Source organism: Urocampus carinirostris, chromosome 3, assembly GCF_059441175.1.
Source record: "Urocampus carinirostris isolate Australia breed hairy pipefish chromosome 3, RoL_Ucar_1.0, whole genome shotgun sequence".
Taxonomy (NCBI): Eukaryota; Metazoa; Chordata; class Actinopteri; order Syngnathiformes; family Syngnathidae; genus Urocampus; species Urocampus carinirostris.
Genome location: NC_142351.1, coordinates 34,760,065 through 34,782,908, shown reverse-complemented (window position 1 = coordinate 34,782,908; position 22,844 = coordinate 34,760,065). Strand labels below are relative to the sequence as shown.

The 22,844-nt window shown below is 38.8% G+C and overlaps 1 protein-coding gene across 1 annotated transcript; it reads left to right on the top strand.

Moving 5' to 3' along the window:
- Window positions 1–703: 703 nt before the first annotated feature.
- On the top strand, window positions 704–22,335 carry LOC148369538 (protein-glutamine gamma-glutamyltransferase 5-like). Its single transcript, XM_088331603.1, has 16 exons — window positions 704–728; window positions 1,416–1,610; window positions 2,822–3,058; window positions 3,139–3,257; window positions 3,355–3,483; window positions 6,658–6,835; window positions 6,907–7,042; window positions 10,667–10,770; window positions 10,855–11,094; window positions 11,175–11,204; window positions 12,091–12,135; window positions 13,451–13,495; window positions 17,254–17,460; window positions 18,706–18,868; window positions 18,953–19,090; window positions 20,651–22,335. Exons 1-16 carry the CDS (start codon window positions 707–709, stop codon window positions 20,802–20,804), a joined length of 2,142 nt encoding a protein of 713 aa, XP_088187729.1. The 5' UTR covers window positions 704–706; the 3' UTR covers window positions 20,805–22,335.
- The last annotated feature ends 509 nt before the right edge of the window (window positions 22,336–22,844 follow it).

Genomic DNA, 22,844 nt, shown 5'->3' with positions numbered 1-22,844 from the left:
TATATCTTCAAGACTGGTTTTAAAATAGGATTAGGAAGGGCTTTAGAACTGAATTTCACAATAGGGTTTTTAACTGAATTTAGGATCTCAAATTGTAACTTTAACTTAGTAGTGATGTTTAACGCATAGTTTCAAACATGTGTTATGGTTTTACATGTGATTTCTAAACTACAGAGAGTTTGTGGACTTCCAAGCGAATGCAAAATAGGCAAGGTTTTAAACTACGGATATGGTTTCAAATTTAATTTGTGCAGAAAAGCATTTTAACTGGTAGTAAGGTTTTTTTTTTAACTTTGTGTTTCAAGTTGGACTGAAAAACTTGAGGTATTGAAAGAATTTTACAATTAATAAAAGGGGTTTGTTCAAGAAAAATCATGGGTTCGTTTCATAGGACAAGCTAATATGTACATGGATGTTTTTGTGTCAAGGTATAAACAGCCGGAAAGTGTTCATTCCTTTGGTGCTATCCAAAGGTCAAGTATGGCAAAAAAAGCCAGGATGTGTTTGCCTCGTTTGCTAATCTTGAAAGAAAAAGCCATAGGTGAAGTAATTCATCTAATTTGTCATGACAAGCTGAATGGTGATACATTTCTTGCGGAAGTGATTATATATTGTAAGGAAAGAAGAAAAGTGAGATGCTTATCAGAAGGGGGGGCGGAGTCTTATAACTCCTCACTGTTACTTTGTTGTGGCTGTCTGTCAGATTATGGAGGCCCCGCCACAAGCAGGTGAGCGCCACACTACAAGTTATCTTAATGCTTCCTACAAAATCCTAAAGAAAAATATTGGTTTTATTTATTTGATAAATATTGGGTTTTTATTTGCTAAACACTGACGTTTCCTTTAGATACAATTTAGGTTAAGTTGCGTTGTCCTACATTTCTGTCATTCCAGTCGACATGACGCAAGTGGGTGTGTACGCGTACCACTGTAGTATTTTTTTATTTTTTTTACACACAGAATCATAAATGATTCATTGTGGAGCTTTGGATAAAAACGGAATGTCCATTTGTAAATAAATAAAGAGATGCATTTTTGTGGTGTATAAATTGTGACCTAGGTTGTTGGGGTTTTCTTTGCAAAAAATTAAAATAAATCAGAGCTATACATTTTGATTCTTTAAAAACTGTGTTGGGAAAAAAATATTTCTATCCTAGTTTGAAACTTGTTTGTGTTCTTGCTTTTCACTCATTCTAAATAACACACTTATTTGTTGGCATACATTTCAGCTCTCGTTTTGGTTTCGTGTGAAATTTTGGGGTACATTGAAGATGTGCATACACTGTTTGAAACCACAGTCAATATTGACCAAAAATGTTCCCAAGTTTCACAGGCATAAAAGAATCTTACTGTAATGTTTTATATTCTAATCACCTAATATTAAACCGCATGGTTGACCGTTTTGTTGTTTTTAGGGCCAAACAAAGGCCAAAGGCGTCTGAAATTGGTCAACTTTGAAATTCAGGAGAACCACATCTGTCATGAGACCCAAGGACTCAGCGAGAAAACCCTTGTAGTGCGGCGCGGGATGCCGTTTAAAGTGACTCTACTGTTCTACGGGCGCACGTGGAACCCGAAAACGGAGCGTCTGGCCCTCCAGGTTTTGTTAGGTGGGATTTTACACTTAAAAACAATTGTCGGTAGTGATTTAGTATACTAGGTTTGGCCTTTTTAAAATTTCTGCCTACCATCAAAGGGGCACTTAACAAATTTCAGTTTGCAAATATATTTGAAAATGTTTTCCTGCCTAGTATTGAGGAACCGTTTTTCTTCCTCCACGTGTTCGTTTGACTTTTTACAGCACGTTTATGGTCAAACATGGAGCTGAAGATGAGCAGTTCCTTTGAAGGCTTTATTTTCTTCAGGCAGTGCCTCTTGATATTATAGCCACAGTCAAATTAGGCAGACGCAGTTGTTTTGGATTTCAGTGCAGAAAAATACTCTAATTTCCATTTGTCCTCAAAGCGGTGGCTCTCACAGTCAACTATCCTTTTTTATTCACAGTCACCATATTGAAAATGGTATGGGCTAATATTCTCACATAAAGCAAAGGGCAAGGTGGCCAGAGGGCTACTGTCATCATCTGATCTGATGGTTTTTTTGGGGTATGAATTTATTTTATACTGCTGTCAACATTACTGGATGGCCACAAGTTGTTTATTTTATGACAGCGGGTCAGTAAAAAGGCTGGATTTTGGACATTAAAAACCATTATTAAAATAAATAGGAATTATGTATAAATGTGACTTGTTAAAAATAGTCGTACATTGAGAAATGTTCATCTATTTTAAGTAGCTTACAATAAGAGGTACTCAAAAACTTTGCAAAAAGCTGGTCAAAGAAAGAAGAAAAAAAAATGGAGACTTTGTGTTCACGTAGTTTGTATTCTTTCTTATGCTTTTAAGCGCTCATTTTCAGTCACACTACACCAGAGATCTCCAAAGTTGTGCTCATGGGCACCAGTTAGCCCCCTAAGGCCATCTGAGTAGCCAACAGACTGGTTCTGAAAATATATCATGGATCATTGTTATTTTCTAGAAAATTTGGATTCTAAATGGCATGGAGTTTAGTGGTTGACTGAGCCAATTTTAACCTTTAATAACTAAAAGCTGATAATAACACAGTAATAACATTGTAACAACAAGTACATTTTTCGCAGCTGTAGCTGCAGTAAATATTTTATAGCCATTAAACAGCTATTGAGGGGTGGGATGATTCAGACATAGGTGTGAAATGCACGGCCCACCTTCAAGGAGTATTATATTTGTATATTAAAGTCAAATAATTCTTTCCTTCAAGGCATTTCTCGATCTCCCCACAGGTGAAATGTCCGCAAAGATGTTGGTCCATTTCTCCAACAGGTGGGCCGACCCGCTCAGCTGGTCAGCACGCATCTTCCCAGGCAACTTGCGAGGTGGAGTCGCTACAATCCATATCTGCGCCCCAGTTTCGTCTTCGGTAGCACGGTATCAACTCCTGGTCCACATCGGAGGTGCATACGAGCAAAGCAGCTACATGGCAGGAAACTTTGTGCTGCTCTGCAACCCCTGGCTCAAGGGTGAGTCTTCTGTTCTGACTCAGTTATCTAGTGTTTGCGTCCCAATGCCGTGGAATGAGCGTGCTTCTCTTTCCTTTAAGAGGATTCGGTGTACATGCCACTGGAAGCGCAACGGCAAGAGTATGTCAAGAGTGATTATGGTGTCATCTACATGGGCACTGACGTCAATTTTAGTCAGCGTCCCTGGTCGTTTGGTCAGGTATATAATACGATGTTGAAATGTGAATGTCAAGGTTTCAACATGTGGTTGCAAGTGTAAGAGATTTATAACTTATTTGTTGTTGATGTTTGCACAGTATGAGCCAGGAATCCTTGAGGCGTGTCTCCAGCTTCTACAGGTCAGCCCACAGCACCAGAATAATAGTCACAAAGACTTCATTCGACGGGCAGACCCGGCCTACATCAGCAGGGTTATGTGTGCTATGGTGAGATACAAAAATGAGCGCTAAAAGATGTAAACCACAGGAGTTCACGTTAGTGTTCTTCTGTGACGTGCAGTCAGGAGAGGCAGGTGCGGCACAGCCTCAGCTTTCATCATAGAAATATCAAATTAGAAATATATTGCATGGTTATTTTTATACATAACAATACAGTTTTTTTTGTCTTTTGACTTTTAACAATTTTTGGATTTTCTTTCCAAAATCTCCAAATTTTCACATTATGAATATTATTAATACAAGTGCTGATTGTCTGCAAAGTGAGGCAAACAATTCTCTTGGCTCATGGCAAAAGGCGACAGTGAGACCAAGGATTCTGAATGGGCACACACCTTTGCCCCAAACCATTGAATAGTGTTAGCAAGCTAATTGTAAATTGAGCCACCCAGTTATTTTTTTCTCAACGCATGAACATTTTAGCATAATCGATGATCACTTATCAATTGATGCTTTTATTCAAAATGAGTAGCGCACACATTTCTGTAATAAGTTGAGGGAAGACGATTAAACCTTTTTATGTATGTTTAAATTTAAATGTTGCTTTCTTGCTCCGCCAATCAGATGATAAATAAGATAAAGGAAAACATCTATTAAAAGAAAATCCCTTTCCCAGTAAAACTTAAATCTAAGCTTAAAACACACTTCTTTTCTATAGCTTATGAATGACCTATATTTCCTGTTAATTATATCTGTGTATTATTTGTTATTGCAACATCCATTGCAGCCTGGTCATCCTGGAAGGGGGATTCTCAAGGTTTCTTCATTTTCCTCATGTTCAAGTTTTTGAGTTTTTGCTTGCCCTCGTGTTGGTTTTAGATAAATGGTCTGCAATTATATAGCACTTTTCAAGTCTATGAAGACCTCCCAAAGCGCTTCACACTTTTCCCTTTTACACATTAACTAACCAATAGCAGTGTCAGCCAGGGGATGGTGTAATAATAGTCTTTGGTTTGCAATAATCTGTGGTCTGTGCAACCCTTTGATACTCTTTGTGATTAAGGGCTATACAAATAAACATGACTTGACTAGCACATAATTGATCTCATCACAGGTAATTTTTACTTTTTTTAAACTTAATTTTACTTCATTTATCTAAATATACTTTTCTCATTTACAACAATTTTCAATATTTACACAGTATATTGAGAATACAAATAATAATACTTAAAATGTGAGAAATTGTCTGCAAAGGATGTGTATAGGTTTTTGACTATACTCTATAGAGGGGTCTCCAACGTGGTGCCCACGGGCACCAGCTAACCCCCTCAGACCACTTAAAAAGCACGTGGACTGGTTCTGACAGGTCATTGCGATTAGTGGTTGACTGAGCCTATTTTAGCCTTTAATAATTACAATCTGGTAATACCACAGTCATAACATAGTAACAACATGTTATTTTAGAAATGCACATGAACCCGGCAGCCCTTCACGCTAATCAGCTTTCAGCCTAAACTGTTCTTGCACTACAGTCACATTCAACTGTGTTTTATCTTTATCTTATTGCCTTAACTCATCTTGAGTTAATCTTATATTTTTATCTTTTGATATGCGAAATATTCGTTCATGTATACATGTATATAGTTGGGCAGCACCACGGCGGCACAGTGGTTAGCGCGTGTGTGGCACAGTCCTGAGGTCATGAGATCGAACCTCCTGTGTGGAGTTTGCATATTCTCCCCGTGCTTGTGTGGGTTTCCTCCGGGCACTCCGGTTTCCCCCACATCCCAAAAACATGCATGTCAGGTTAATTGGCCGGTCCAAATTGTTTCTAGGTGTGAATGAGTGAGCGAGTTGTCTGTCTCTGTGTGCCCTGCAACTCGCTGGCAACCAGTTCAGGGTGTCCCCTGCCCATTGCCCGAAGACAGCTGGGATAGAATCCAGCACCCCTGTGACGATTGTTCTCAGCTCAGGGATGCTGCTGGAAATGTGAATTTCCCTTCGGGGATGAACAAAGTATCTATCTATCTATCTATCTATCTATCTATCTATCTACCCTACTGAGGATAAACGGTGCAGATATTGGATGGATGGATGTATATAGTTTCTTAGATTTATTATGCTGGCAACTGGACAGCAAAGTAAGAATTTCATTGTGAAGGGAAATGTGGTTCTTTATTGTGCATGTGACAATAAACACTTTGAATTTGAATTGAAAAAAAAGGTTGGCGACGCCTGCCCTAATACAATATCCTAACACAGACTCAGTTGGAAAGTTTAATTTTTAAATCAAAAACTGTAAGATAATTAATTTAATGGCTTACTCCATTTTCAAACAATATGGTATATTTTGTATTCAAAATAGTCTGAAGCGTAAATATTCCCCCTTTTTTGTTTGTTTTTTTCCCGCAGTGATTTGAAAAGAAAAAAGTATCTTTGTGCTGAATCAAAATAGAATGTTTCACTAACATTGGAAATATAACTCATTGATCACAATTTGGGAAACTTTTTTGTTAACTTATAATTTGGTAAGCCTACAGCAGGGGTGGGCAAATCTTTTGAGTCATGGACAACATTGAGTTAAAAGATTTGCCAAAAGGGACAGGAGGAAATCCACTGATACAGTATTAAATCCAGTATCTCTCTTGTATGCATTTCTTTCACATTCCATTCAGGCCAAAAAATGCAGATAGGTATTTTTACAACAGCAGCAACAATATACTCAAAATGCTATATGACTACATTTTAAATTTGTTTTTTTCAGTAAATTTTTCTCTTTATAGAAAAAAATACATGATCAAAATTGCAAGTAAATACAAATGTAGACAGTTATTTAAATGTTTGGGACACAAAGGCCAAATTTGGCACCAAATCACCTCATTTTCATTAGTAGTACTTTCTTGTTATCATTTTATATATTTTATTTTTATTTTTATATTTTCAATCTGTTTGTTTGACGGGCCAGATGAAAAAGTGTGGCGGACCGCATGTGGCCCACAGGCCTTAGTTTGCCCATCCCTGGCCTACAGGTTTTGTGTTTCATTCAAAACATATTTTTTCACTATCCCAAAGTGTCAATATGCAATGTCATATTAAAGAAATATATTGTTTTTGGGGGACAAAGTTTTGGCTCAACACCAATGATTGGCATTTAAATAACTGTAAATTCCAATCAAATCAATTGATTATCAAGGTAACAAATGGGTGGTGATGTTTCTCTGCAAGGTGAACTCCAGCGACGACATGGGTCTCATCGAGGGCAGGTGGAAAGGGAGCTACAAAGATGGCGTGGATCCCACAGAGTGGAGCGGCAGTCCGGACATCCTTAGACGCTGGATGGCATCCAAAGGCAACCCTGTGCGTTACGGACAGTGCTGGGTCTTTGCATCTGTTCTCTGTACAGGTGCTTTTTGGGGGACGGAGATTGTTTTTATCCTCAATATTTCTGTTTTTGACCTTTTTTTTGTTATCTAGTGATGCGAGTGCTGGGGATTCCCTCCAGGGTGGTTACAGTGTTTAACGCAGCCCATGATGGTGATGGTAACCTGATCACTGAAGAGTTTTACTCAAGCACTGGGGAGAGGCTCAAACTGTCCAAAGATAGCATTTGGTTTGTATTCGCGGCTTCAATACATACTTAGTCAGACAGAAACACTTGGTTTACGAAGCAAATAGTGTGTACGGTTTGCTCGGTTTAACGAGACACAAATTGATTAGAAAACCGGCTTCTGTCAAGGTATGAATTCATTTGGTCGATTTGAGGTTTCCTGTTTCTTTATTTCTGTTATTGTCTTATCAAGCGTGACCACATCTACCTTTGTTTGTGTAGCGACCCTCTTTCATGCACGACACAAGGTTTCACAATCTCTGGGTTTATTGCCTGCATTCAATAAACAAAACAATACAAAAGTCAGGGGCTTCTGTTCACGACTGCAATTATCTAAAATATTAAAGATACAAAAGAACGGGTCATCACTCAACAGGCCGCACCTCGTGGCGTGTTTGCATCAAAACACGTTGCATCTTCATTTCAAGCTGTATTGCTTAACCTCTTATTTAGTGCTTTTTTAATATACATCATTTAGAACAACTTATATATCTTTATATACAAAAATAATTTCGAAAGCAGCTCAAATGTCTAGCAAAATATGCATTTTTTTTATCCAACTGATATTGGGCACATCTTACCTTCAACGCTTACAAACTTATTTAAGCTACGGCAAGCGCTGAAGCCCATAAAGTGCCAAACGAAAAGAACAGTCGCAGACGCCCATGACTTAACAACTGAATGAGGTACCGGAATATTAACAGTAATACAACAAAAACACAGATTTTGTGAGAATTCAAAAAAACATTCAAAACAATCAAATTTCAACTCTGTTACATTTGCGCTATCGTATCAGCCAATCAGCGTCCCCTCAGCCTCGTATATATTGTCTTTTTTTCATCTTGTTAGTGAGTTAGTTCTCACGTTTCAGTCTCTATTGGGTATTTTTCTAGGAGTCCCAATTATATTCAAAGACCAGGTTTGGTCCCTTTTTATTACGTTGGATCAAATGTTTGGACTTTATTCTTGACATTAGTTTTGCCTCTGATGTCTTGCTTTGCCACAATTGGGTCTTCAGCCATGTCCACGCAACGTTTGTGGCAGCTCCAGTCTTTTTGCTTTTCTAGACATACAAATTAAGGCCCAGATATAGGAGAGTAAAATGTGTGTTTTTCATAGGAAATTGGATCAAGCTTTTAGCACAAAAATGATTCAAACGACGTGCTGCAGTGAGTCATTTTCAGAAAGCAACTCGTAATGATCATATTTTTTTCTGCTTCCACTCAGACAAACAAACCATGAACAATTATATCTATTACTTGAGTGTCATTATCGATTTGGGGGTTCAATATCGAGTAAGGTCCAAGCTCAAACCTCTGATTAGGTAAGAAATTGGATTTAATCCATAAACCATAAACAATGACATACAACACTATATGCTTCATTTCTAGTTTAATATTGTTCGATCTCACTCCACTATGTTGCTATTCTTCTTTTAACTAGCAAATTCTATGTGTTGGGAGCCTCCTCCATACGCAATGAACGTGCTGTGACAAAGAAATGCTTGTAAGCATGCTGCGTACAATGACATTAAACTTAACTTGGTTAACATTAAACATTGGCGTCCATGCAAGAATACAACATAAATCCTAATCATTAAATCTTTGGTTGCGGTAAGAAACGATCGATCCAGAAGCAGTATGGATGTCAAAAACCAGAACAGTAAACAGGAAGGAGAACTCAATCGCGTAACGTTACTCACAGTTTATTGGGGAGAAGAGGAATGAGTGCACACTCGATCAGGAGATCGTTGGTTGCGGAAGTAGATTGATCGGAACGAGGGAGTGGTCAAAATCAAACAGATTGGGCCGAGATCAAAACAGGATCAAAACACAGGCAAAAACGGAGATTCACAGGGCTTGGCGAAACAAGAGCAAAAAACACAGGCAAAAACGGGGATTCACAGGACTTGGCATATCACAACAGAGTCTAGCAGGAGTTTCACAGGCGCTCTGACACCAGGTGACTCACAGACAGCGCTTAAGTGGTCAGGGAGCAATCTGTCAACCCGTTTCAGCTGGTGTCCATGGGCGTGGCCAATTAGACGCCGTGGAAACTATGACAGCACCTGGCGCCACACGGCGGGGACCAATTGGACGCCATGGCAACCGTGACAATGGAACTGTCTTTATTAGTTATATAGTAATTAATTTGTGTTTTCATGTGTCTAGATGAAAAAGAACCATACAATACAATATATCCCGTGCATGTAAGAGTTTTCTGATTTGATCATTTATTTGGTTACATGGTACACACTGCTGGCCACTAAAGGGCACTCTAACTATTGGAGTCTAACCTAACAATAAACATGGAAAGAAGAAAGTACCCTCTTCCACCAGGGGCAAGCTAACAAAACAATATACTTGAAGGCCATACCTTTTTTAGCAGATTCCTTTCCCAGGAGTCGAGTGATTTATGTGATAAACCACAGTAGCTCATTGTTTGATAACAGATAGGATTCGCCTGAGAAGCTTGCCAGTGGCCTTCAAGTTGTAGCTTTATGTAATAAGTTAGCACAAGAAGTTCTGGACACCATAGTAGTTAATTGTTTGATAACAGATAGGAGTTGGCTGAGTAGCTTGCCATTGGCCTTCAAGTTGTAGCTTGATGATCAGAGGCACATTTTTGGCCTGAGAACCCATTCTTCTGACCCTGAAGGCGCTCGCCCCTGAAAACAAGTCGAAAACGTAACTACACTCTTATTGAGTATACTATAGAAATATAAACGTAAAAAGATATAAGAGTACAAAAGTAAGAGCATGAAAGTGTATATTGGGTATAAGAGTATAGGTTAGGTTACGTCAGGTATGAGAGCACGGGCCGCTGAGCTGGGTCCTCGGGCGGGAACCGCGCCACATGTCCATAGAAACTCTGGGAATAGAATATAGTATAAAAGGCACATTTAGACCATAATTCCCTTCAGTCCTAATTAATCGTTTCAAAACAGGGTGCAAGCAAAGTTGTTGTTTTTTAAATGTCACAAAATACTGCAAAACGAGAAAGATATTGTTGTATTTACTCTCAGTGCAGACTGAGGTAGAGAACAAAGGGAGTGCCTTGCGACGCGTGCGAAGATCCGCTCACCTAATCAAATTGCTCTGAGTGGTTTGCTGGCATTTTCACCTGTTTACAGTTTGTGGCTTTTCATATCAAAGTATTTCAACAGTGAACACACATAGTTTAATGAGATTTCATTTAAAATTTTCTACTTCTATTGACCTACTGCCAAAACAGGAGAAGTTGGCGTGACACCCTGACAGTAAACTGTAGTCGAAAAAGTGCCCTATATATACTGGGCTGAACCTCTATATTACTGTATTAGGGACTTTGCATGTACTAATTTTGGAGTTCAATCTTCCGACATTGAAATGCTACAAAAAAGTCGAAGTATTATGTCTGAGTCATAGCTACTCATGAAAAGAACTGCATACTTGCGAGTTATATGGGCGGGCCATAGGATCCTGACCCATGCTATGAACTAATACCTCAACCTGAAAGCCTATGTTTTTGGGGAACTATGCTTTTAAGTGTAATAAAAATGATTGCATGATACCAAAAATAGATATATTAGCTTACTACTTTACTGACCACACCTTTTGTATTCTCTGAAATGTAATACACATTAAGGAACTTCCATGTCTGGGTTGAATGTTGGATGAAGAGGTCAGACATTGGTGGGGAATTTGACGGCTGGCAGGTTGTGGACCCGACTCCACAAGAAAAAAGTGCAGGTGATAAACCGTTTGGACATTACAATTTACTGCTTAATTGATATTTCACTATTCCAATATGTCAAATGCGTGATTTCACGACAGGGACATACCGCTGTGGTCCTTGTCCAGTGGCCGCGATCCAGAGGCATTGCCTCAGCGCACCGTATGACACAGCATTCGTTTATGCCTCTGTTGATGCTGACATCGTACGGGTTATAGTGCACTCCGGCAAGGTGGTGGGGAAGAAGGTGGACACCAAATGGGTTGGACGCTTGATCTTCACAAAGAGCATCGGTTCAGATGCGCCGGAGGATCTGACGGATTCATACAAGGAAAAAAAAAGTTAAGCATTTTGGGAAATTCTGGATGGTGCAAAATCACATCCGATTTCAGTACTAACTCATGTTTTCTTGTGTTTACAGAGGAGCAAATATACCGAGTTGGAGATTCAGGTCAATGGCGTCCTTTTGAAGATTTAACTCTTGACAAATGCATACCTAAACATAACTAACTAACCAATCATAATGTTGAATACGTGCATGGTTATTTCCTTTTACTCCTCTGTCAACGAATATTCTTCGGTCAGGCCTAAGATAATGAAATGAATAGAGGAAAAGTGTATCTTTAATGCTTAATTCTGTAAGAACTAAACAATTAGCCGTTCCTAGGTTATGAACCATGCATCTTATATGATGTTGCGGCCATTTTATGACTCAGTTAGGGCATTGGACCTACTTTGTTGAAAGCCCCTATAGCAAGATTAACTTAACAGTACAATCATCTTTACAGAATATACATTATTTACAGTTATTAATAAGTACTTCAAAGTAGGCAGGCACCTGCTACTGCACGCACAAAGGAATATACTGTAACTACAAGGAAGTTGAAGTGTGTCGAGACAAGTTTCTCTGCTTGTTGACTTACAAGGGTCTTGCAAAACATTTCAAGGTGGCCAAAACCATGCCTGTTACAAATGTAACGGCACTAACAATTCAATTACACAAAAAACGTCAACCTGGTCTTTTTAACAATAAGGCTTATTGCCCTGTTAGTGCTGTATTACAGCTCTGTTGCTGCTGCGTTACTGCCACGTTCATTTCATTTCACTCTCTAAAGGAAAAGCAATGAAAAGGGGAGAGAAAGAAGTAAAGACCTTCAACATAATTTCAACGAATCAGATATTGAAATACATAGAAAAACAAAAACACTGACAGAAAATAAAATGAAACTCTTTTATGTGCTAAACACCAACATTATATACACCAGTTTTGCATAGGAAATAATTGATGGACTTTGTTTCAAAACTGATTTATACTCTTTGTTTACTCTCATTGACAGCCTTTTCTGACCCTATCGTAAATTTGTTTGGAAATACTGGACTAGGTAAGTTTCTATATCCCCCTGGTATTATCAGATCACGTACGTATTCAGAACAAAGAGGAACAATCTTAATGCAGATAATGTGATCTGAACAAATTGTGGCAGAGATTATAGTAGAGTTTGTTTGTATGGATCATCTCTTTTTTGGTAGTAATGATGCACATGCACAATCAAATCTTTTATTTTTATGTTTAAACCATGGGTGTCAAACAGGCGGCCCGTGGGCCGGATCAGGCCCACTAAGGGATTGAATCGGGCCCGCGAGACAACGCTGAGGGAAGCGCAAGAGAAAAACGAGCTGCAGGTTGAAATATGTCCACCTGATATTGCCAAACGCTGTACTTGTATCTCTCTCTCTCTCTTTCTCTCTTTCTCTTACTTTCTCTGTCTCTCTCTCTTCCCCCCTTTTTCTCTTTCTTTGTTCCTCTTTGTCTCTTTCTCTCGCTTTCTCTCTCTCTTGCTTTCCCCTTATCTCTTCCTCTCCTTCTCCTTTCTCTCTTTCTTTGTTCCTCTTTGTCTCTTTCTCTCACTTTCTCTCTCTCTTGCTTTCCCCTTATCTCTTCCTCTCCTTCTCCTTTCTCTCTTTCTTTGTTCCTCTTTGTCTCTTTCTCTCTTTTTTCCCCTTCTCTCTTTCTTTCCTTCTCTTTTATCTCTTTCTCTCTTTCTATTTGTCTTTCTTTACCCCTCTCTCACTATTTATCTTTTTATCGCTTTTGTTTCTCACATTCTCTCTCGTTTTTCTCTCCCTCTCTTTCTCTTATTTTTTTCTCTTTTTCTTTCTCTTTAACCTACTAGTCCGGCCCCCGAGAGAATATCTGTTCTATCATGTGGCCCCCCGAGTTAAAATGAATTTGACACCCCTGGTCTAAACCGTCTAAAGCAGACACTTAAAGCTAAGAAAAATATACAATTTTGCATAATAGTCAAACATTTCATTACTTTTATGGTTTTACTTATTGTATATAGGCTAGTAATACATTTCCTTTTTTTTGGTTTGATCAGCAAAAGTCGGAAATCGTTGTTAAGGCTAATAATTGATTTTAATTTATTGATTAAAAGATGTCCAATAGTCTTATTTGAGCTTTCTTCAAGTTGATTTTATGTTAGCTAATACTTTGTGAATGAATATTGGGCCTAAGTATCAATGCATGCAGAAAATTTGAAATTGTGTAATTAGACGCTCTTGTGGTTTTGTACAGCAGTTTCTTGCGATTGTTTGTTCTCAAAGTCAAAATACACCCAATGTTGTCAAACACTGTGAAACAACACTACAACTTTTTCATAGAGGTCTAATTTTTATCTGTGAATCTTTGTATAGTTTGCCATGCAGCTCGTTCAGACATGCATCGTCCATCAATAGCAGGTAATAATCAATTTCTGACCAATCTTAATCTCTTATTCATGAAAACTATTGAAAACTTGAAGGTTATTTTGCATACTGTTTAGCTGAATAGAGGAACAACCTGTGTTGGAAAAAAAGCTGTAATAAATAACGCTATTATGAAACAGCGTTATTTGTTATTCGTTATTCCGAGTTGATTACGTCACGTATTTTCGTATCATAGCACCATTCAAAATAGCGGCCACCATATAGTTAAATAGCGATTACAAACATAGTATTTACCAATGTGCCGAGAGAACATGTAAATGAAGGCTGGGTCGCTTCGACTCGTGTCCTTCGCAAACGAAACGCCACTATAAGGCGGCTCTTGGAAGTGATGGAGTCAACAGATGGTTGCCTCCGAGACACCTTTTTTTCTCTTGTGATTGGTCAATATGCATTTTTGGGGGGGATTCTGTGTTGTTGACTTGAAATTTTTCTCTTGTTTCTTTTTGTTTCTCAATTTTGCCTTTTTAAAAATTTCACTCCTTTTTAAGTCGTTCTGTGCAGTATGTTATATATAGTATATATATATATAGTATACATATATATATATATATATATATATATATATATATATATATATATATATATACAGTGAAACCTCGGTTCTCGACCATAATCCGTTCGATTTCTTTGTACGAAAACCGATTTGTACGATCAAAGAAGTCGTTTTTTTCCCATTAAAAGTAATGTAAAATTGTTTTAATCCGTTCCAACACCCTAAATGTTTACCACGAAAGTAAACATGAAGCTAACCCAGGCTAATCGTACGTTCGCGTTAGCTTAATCTTCCGTACGAAAGATTTCGCTAACATGAACGTGTAAAAATAAAAAAATCAGGTTGTTTACACGTCATTTAGCACCCGGGTCTCCACAACAAGTGATGAGCGGTTAAAGGATAAAGAAAAGAATTATGAGTAGGATTTCGGTTGTCTGCAGAAGCCATGCTGTATTCCTGAAAGAAGGGAAACTCGCACACCTTCTTCATATTTTGCTATTATTTCTTTCTTAAATGCAATAGTTGTACGCACTACTTCTCTTTTTTCACCTGTAGCAACTTTGCTGCTTGCACCAACCTTCTTCCGAGGCATAATTAGGAGTTAAAACACTCCCTTCACCGCTTTTGAAAAACGAAAGCAGAGAAGGAGTGCGCGTTGCCGTGACAACAGTTCTTCACGAGGGGTGGGGGCAATCTACACTCGTACGCCGCTCAGCATCGCCCCCAGCGTACCGGCGTTCGAACTCCGATTTTTTGAACGAAAAGCGAAGCAAGAATTTCTCGAAATTTTTGGTCGAGAACCGATTTGTTCGAACTGAGAGGCGTTCGAAAACCGAGGTTCCACTGTGTATATATATATATATATATATATATATATATATATATATATATATACATGACAATATGTAATGTATTGATTAAAGCAACAAAAACAACCTGCAGAGCCGTTTGGGACCCGATAGAGCAGGAAAAATACTGTACTCTGAATTATGATGCTCTTCAAGTAAACTGCGGTCAAAAACGTTACTATTGAGTTTCACATTTAGAATCAAGTCGCGGCTTTCCTCCGTCCCCGGCACACTTGAAGAATTTGGTGGCCAAGCGCCAAAAATATCAAGCACGCTACATTACTCTTAGCCATGATCGCCGCGCTGTTTTCCTCCAAAATGTGCGCACACCCGATGCCACAAGCAAAATGCCGTTCGCCATTGGTTGGCGTCAGGTGTGCGCAGGGCTTAACATATCTGAGTTTGCTTCACCTGAATGCCATGCTTGTTCCCATCCACCACTGTCACCCAGCACGAATGCTTTACTTTGAAACTCACTTTATACTTTTTTGTTGAGAACAAAATACTCGAAGAACAGTAGGCTATGTCTACTTGACAGGTGGTCTCGGGTTGTGAGAGTTATATTTAGATTTCATTGATTAAACTTACCTTATCTTGTTTACTGCTGATTGTTATTTTATTATATTGTTTACTGTTTATATTTGCACTTCAAGTGTAGGGTAAATCTGTTCCTGGTGAGGTGCAAATTATTTACAAGGTTCTATACTCAACTGCTTCTCTACTCTTCTCTATTCAACCGATTTAAATAGTGCTAAAAAAAATTCAATTTTTTTGACATACAACTTATTTTTCAAAGTAACGGAAATAGTTACTTTCCCTGATAACTAGAGACTTTTTTTTTTAGAGTAATTAAGTTACTAACTTAGTTAATTTTTAGAAGAAGTAGTGTGTAAATATAACAAATAATTTTTTTAAAGTAACGTGCCCACACTGGGAACAAAACAACAGACGTCTCCTAGCTAGGCCATTTTGATTTCAGCTTTTGTTGTAAATTTATAAAGCATTCCCTCTTGGAAAACCTGACATTTCCAAATTATTTTGTTGATTTTTTTTCTCTGTGTGAATGCGCATGCTTTTCGTCATGCAAAATGTCAATTTAAACATTTTGAAAGGCCTAATCCACCCCAAAAACGTAAGAAGTTGTCTGAATTTATTTCCTCCCACTGTTGACTGATATAATGAGCAATTTAGGGCGATATTATTTAGGTATTTTTCCATTCACATATTATACTGCTATAATTTTACATTTTCCACATACAATTTTAGCTTTTTTATGCATAGCTGAGGCAGCACGGCGGCGCAGTGGTTGTCATGGGAACCTCCTGCGTGGGTTCAAATCCAGCTCCAGACTTCCTGTGCGGAGTTTGTATGTTCTCCCCGTGCTTGCGTGGGTTTCCTCCGGGCACTCCGGTTTCCTCCCACATTCCAAAAACATGCATTTCAGGTGAATTGGCCGGTCCAAATTGTCACTAGGTGTGAATGAGCGAGTGATTTGTCTGTCCCTGTGTGCCCTACGATTGGCTGGAAACCAGTTCAGGGTGTCCCCTGCCCACTGCCTGATGATTGCTGGGATGGGCTCCTGCACCCCCGCGACCCTACTGAGGATAAGCGGTGCAGCTGATGAGATGAGATGCATAGCTGACTCATTGATTATTGACATGTTACAATAAAGGTTTGACGAGTACCGATACCAGGTATCAGTATCTGTGGTTATACCATTCACTTTTACAACATTGGTACTCTACCACACTTTAGTGACTCTTGAACAACCAGGAAATACCACTTAGAGGAATTTAAAAATGTCAGTAATTAAATGCAATATTAAAGGGACATTGTGTATTTTTTGGCGCCTCCTAGTGTTAAAAAACTTAATTCCTTGAAAAAAAAGAACAATATTGATATTGAACACTTAACAAAAACAGAGAGCGTCCATATAAACGTGCATTTGTTAAAGATTTGTATATATTTTATATAACATGAGACTCACCTAAAGGAAGCTGACATGATTGTCTGCCATCTTGCAAAAAAACAACATCCTTGGGAAAGGCTGGCCAAAAACAATTAATTTGTTATCTTCCTTGTGCTTTGTAGCACTTGTTTTCAGCTGCACTACACAATACAGCAACATCTAGATTTGTTGGGATTTAAAGGACTTTCTTTGAAAATATTTAATATTACTCTGCAGGTTTGATAGTGGTATTGGTAGCCTGTGTCGGTATTGATGAATACTCCGTTGAGTATTGGGCTGAAAAAAATGTCATATTAAACATCCCTACACCAGAACAAAAATTCTGAGAACATAGATGATACAAATATAATCTGAAAGTCAACGTCTTATACTCAATATGTACATGCTCAGTATTCACCAAATGTTCTTTGTTCCTGTCCAGCCACTTCCAGCTTGGAGGTGACCTTAAGCGTTGACGGAGAGCCGTCTATGGGGGAAAGCATTGACCTGACGGTAAAAATCACAAACCACACCAAAAACACGCGCCTTCTGAGGGAGCACCTGAATGCTCAACCAAAGGAGTTCAACAGAAGTCCGCAAAAAAGCTTCTGGAGCAGTCACCAAGAAGTTTACATCCAGCCCTTTGAAGGCGAGCTGCTCCACCGACACACTGACCCGTCTAAGCCTGTAAAGATTTATTGTGTTACCACCAAGATTACTGACATCTAAAAGTAGCGCATTACTCTGAAAGTAACTATATATCGTTACAAATTACCATAGGGACTCACATTGAAGCCAACCCTCTGCAAGTGACTAAGAATAGCCACATAACAAAAGACATAGAATAGAACATGTACACCAACCTGTGGAAGTAGTGAACCTTTTAAATTTTTGGGCTTGTGCAATCATGAGTGCTTGCAAACAACAGAGAAACGCCATATTTTTTAATAATGCCTTTGGTTTCAAACCACTCTAAAAGTTCCTTCTCCATTTCTGGGTAATGTTTAAGACGTTTTTTTTCTCCAGACATGGTCTATTGCAAAAATATTTTTACAAATTGTAAGACCTAAATTGAGCACTATTTTACTGTAAATTCTGTGCTCACGTTTGCCCCAGGGATTTTGTTTGTATCTGTATAAGCCACGCTCCTACCTCCGCACGCTGCATCCTTTTACTCCTGGTGACACAACTAAATGTGCAAATACTGTATCAACTCCCCCCTGAATTCAGTATTTTAATTTTATAGTAGTAAATATGGCTTGGAAGTGAGTATGTTCACGGTAGGGGGAATATCAGTATGGAGAAATTACGCGTTTTCATACACTGTTCTTAAGACCATAACCGTATTCAGTTGTATTTTTTAATGTATTGTATTGTATTGTATTAAGTGTGTTACACGCAAATTGAGAAATGCATTTTGCTGAGGGAGGCAAGCTAGGGCCGTCAAAGAACAGAAAACCAAATCAATAATGACCAGCTTTTAAAAAGTAAATGGTAAATGGTCAGCATTTATGTAGTGCTTTTCAAGTCAATGAAGACCTCCCAAAGCGCTTTACAATGTGCTTCACACTTACCCATTCACACACTCACACCAACAGGGAGTCAGCCACGTAAGGCGCCTACCTGCTTATTGGGGGCATTAGGGATTCAGTGTTTTGCCCAAGGACATTTCAACATATAACACGGAGGAGCCGGTAATCGAACCTGCGACCTCTTGATCCCAAGACGAGCACTCTACCTCCTGAGCTAATGCTAAAGTAACGGCATAACGCACCATGTTGTAACACTAGTTGACTTAAAACATGCTATAAATAACGCGTTAAAGTACCCATTACCGGGAAAAGTATTTGCGTTCCTCTGTAACGCATTACTCCCAACACTGGACTCCGTACAGATTTGACGCGCCAGCATTCTATCTCACCCGCCAAGTACGAGGCATTCCTGGCAAGAGAAGACATTTTGAAGGTGGCGGTGGTCATCAAGGACTTGAAGACAAAAGAAAGGGCCCTAGCAGTACAGGACTTCAACTTAAGACCGCCTACGATAAATATACAGGTACAAATGGTCTTATTTATTCAAGGTTTCACATTGCAAAATGTAGTACAGAGCATATTTTAATTCAAAGTGATTGTGGTCCTGGTGGAAGGCGGGGATAGCATCCAGGTGAAGAAGGAGCACACGGTTATTGTAACGTTTACCAACAAGCTGAAAAAAACTCTCAGTGGCGCAGTTCTCACGGTGGAGGGCTACGGACTGTTGCAGGGCAAGCACGAAGCTAGGTAGGTCTGTTGACACGCTTTTTATTTGCCGTCCTTCACGAGAAAGCGGCACGTAATGATGCAATCCGACCCATTCCAGTATAAACAGATATGGTTCCGAAGTATTTCTGGAATGTTGAAGGAATGCTGTCAGGTGTGATTTACTGTGTCACAGCACCAGCTTTTCAACTTGCTTTCATGCTGGACAAGTGAGAGGAAGAAGTTATACTGTATTTCTCTGTGTCTGCACGAGTTCCTTTTGTGTCGCCCGAATGCCGATAAAAGGTTGATTTTTGTATGTTTTACCACAAAATAATGTTTATTTTTATCATCAATGGTTTTAACTTCCTATTTTTGTCTACTGCTTTAACGCAGACGCACAGTTTGTTGACTCGTCAGGATTCTGTTCTCTCACAATGTGTTTGAATTTCTTTTATTATGTGTCCCTAGCTTTAAATCATCAAGCAATTGAAATCACATGCACACAAATAATACCCTGCCCTCCCAAAACACAAAAAACACAGGCATGTCAAAGTCAAAGCCAGACTGTTCGAATGTTGAACATTTTTCGTAGTGATAATAGTTATAGTCTAGTGAACCTAACTGAAGCTCCTGAAAAATTAACAAATATATTTCAATATATTATAATGTATTCTGGGCGTCACGGCGGCTGGGTGGTTGGCGCGCAGCCCCACGGTGCGGAGGTTCAGGGTTCAAGTCCATCAACCACAACCTTCCTGTGTGTAGTTTGCATGTTCTCCCCTTGCTCGTGTGGGTTTCCTCCGACATTCCAAAAACATGCATGTCAGGTTAATTGGCGGGTCCAAATTGTCCCTTGGTGTGAATGAGCGAGTGAGTCCGTGTTCCCTGCGACTGGTTGGCAACCAGTTCAGGGTTTCCCCTGCCCACAGCCCGAAGATGACTGGGATGGGCTCCAGCACCCCCCCGCGACCCTTCTGAGGATAGGCGACGGATGGATGGATTTTAATATGATCAGATGGATAAAGCGATATTTTTGTTATGGCTCTGTCAGTAATCATCCATTTTGAACAGGCAAAACAGTTACGTACATTTGTTTTGTGTAGAAAATAATGTGGAAATTAAATTTAAAAAGCCGGTATTATTATTTAGTAGCCGATATTATTTATTTTAGCTATAGCGGGCTAAATTTACTTCAAAAGGAAAAATAGGCAATTTTCTGTCATGAACTCAATTGAATTTTTTTTTAAATACTGTACAGTTGAAATAAGGTGCCTGGCAACCAGTTCAGGGTGTCTCCTGACCACTGCCGCAATATACCTAGGATGGGCTCCAGCAGCCCCGCGGCCCTAGTGAGGATAAGTGGCACAGAAAATGAATGGGTGAGACCTGCTCGGTGGCCTTGGGTTAGAGCACCTGCCTCCAGACTGGGAGGTTTCTGTTTCGAGCCTTGGCCAAGTCGTAATGGATGGATGTCTAAATATGTCTTTGAATCTGCAGCAAATACATGGTCCTATCTGATTATGTGCTATAGTAAACTTTTGCTCATGACAAACAAGCACATTTTAAAATCGCTGTCTTCTCAATTTTGCTTCTTTCCAGGATGTCCGTTTTGCACCCTGAAGAGAAACTTGACAAGAAAATCACCATCGTAGCCACCACTAGAGGGACAAAGCTACTGAGTGCTTCCTTCTCACACAGTAGCAGCCCTGGAGTTGTTTCCAGAAGCTTCCACAAAGTGTCTGTCACTACCTAGAAACAATGAAAAGTCAATGTGAAAATGAAACTTCTTCATACGAGCACCTCTAAACGCCGAAGTTTGTATAAGAGTTTTTAAACAAAACTCTTGCTCACTATATGAAGAAAATCCAGTTAATGAGCATTCCCTGAGGCTACCACTAGAGACTGCTCGAGACTGCTTACCGCTTGTGACTGCTTTCTACCGGCTCATCCACTTTGCACATGCAAACTACTCCAAGCAAAACTTTAATATTAAGTAAATTCTTACATGTCATCAACAGTCTATAGATCTCAAAACTCTCAACCGCAGCCTCGTATTAATGGTTGTGATTCCCCTTATTAAGCAATGATAAATCTTACAAACACAATGTGGTACTCTTTTTGTAACAGCAAGATATACTATGGAGCATACCGTGACATTAGCAATCTACAAAGACACTGTTGTCTGCTCCTAAAATCGATTAGATATATTTAGAGCTGTAATGGGCAAAACAAGGTTGGTCTAGAAAATTTCTATACGAAAATTGCTATACGGCGTACACAACGTGAAAACGCCTATACAATATGGGGAATTTGTTTAAATTGACAGGTATACAATCTCTGTGATTTCTTGCAACCGCCTTGTTTCTTTACTGAATGTTTTTTATTTTTGTACCACTAGGAGCCACTAAATTTTACACACGGTTCCTTGTAAAGGAATATTGAAAAGCAGTTCAACGACCAATTTTCTGAAATTAACTCTATACAGTTTTACCCAGTGACCACTAGATGACGACATTGAAACAACCAAAACAGAGCAAGGGCCAGGGCATTTTCTCTTCAATGAAACTGAACAAATGGCAGAATATTTATTAACTCCCAAAGACGTGTTTTCTATGTCAGATATTCGCTGCCTGAACCTAAAAAAATGATGAACGTGTTTTAGATTAGGATTATTATCGTTTTTTTTTCTTCTTAACAAATTTGAATGAATTCTTTTTTTCAAATTTCAGTCAATATGATAGTTCATGTATTTTGGATTGTAATTCAAATAAATAGTGCTTTTTTTATATAATAGATGACGTTTTGAGACAAGAGGCGCTAAATAATACAATATATTCTTCCATGTGCATTGTTTTTTGTAATTTATAGAATAATATAAAATTATTTTTTATTGTTTGTGTGAACAATATTTTAGGGGTTTTCATTAAAAGTATTTTCTCTTTGGTGGTGGTGATATTGACCCAACATTGGGAATTTTCATTTATTTTGGAAAACATCAATAAGCAATTGTTGCCAGTTTTCAGACGCATAGGGCAATAACTAACAAAATATTTGACCTTTTTTACCAATTTAAATTTGTAGTTATTTCTTGTTTTGTTTCATTTCAATTATTTGATCAATCAAAAACATACATCGCAGATGTATTAAATCTTACAATAATCGAACAGTTTCTGACCTAAAACTGCTTATTATTAAGGACAATATATTTTTTTTAATGAATTGCGTTTTTCTAACCACTAGAAGTCCCTTAATATAAACAAATGTTCCTTTAAATGCAGGCAGGAGACAAGCAGACCACCTCTTGGGTGATATTTTTAGAAAATACTGCAGGTTGCTAAAAATGACTACAAGGCCTGAATAGCATATGTACCAATGTATTTACCTCACCACAGAGCACCTGAGACTCTGCAATGAACATTGACCTAAACTGTCGGATGCTGGAGTACTCGGACAAGTGAACCTGCAAGATCGTCACCGGGAAGTCAGATCCGAGATAAGAATTGTGACTTCAAAACTGTCGTGTGTGTATAAGATTCCTTTCCATTTTTACTTAGCAATGTTATGAGATATCACTGCTTAGCCTTTAGATGAGATCAATTGACCATTTTTGGTGCACGTGACCCTGATCAAAGTAAGAGGTTAATATTCCAGATATGCCTCTGTGAATCGTGTTCGCAATGTTCCACGTGTCTGACTGATTTAAAGGAACGGATGCCGGGCGAGCATCTTGTGATGTCACCTGAGCGTCAGGCCAAGGTAGGCGGTAATCTGAGTGCACGCTTGCTGATTTTTA

Bases quoted from the DNA above. Each gene is read 5' to 3' on its own strand.
- LOC148369538 (XM_088331603.1), top strand. From the start codon at position 707: ATGGAGGCCCCGCCACAAGCAG. The intron at 6,836-6,906 runs GTGCTTTTTGGG...TTTGTTATCTAG, and splicing joins TGCATCTGTTCTCTGTACAG to TGATGCGAGTGCTGGGGATT. The intron at 7,043-10,666 runs GTTTGTATTCGC...ATACACATTAAG, and splicing joins CTGTCCAAAGATAGCATTTG to GAACTTCCATGTCTGGGTTG.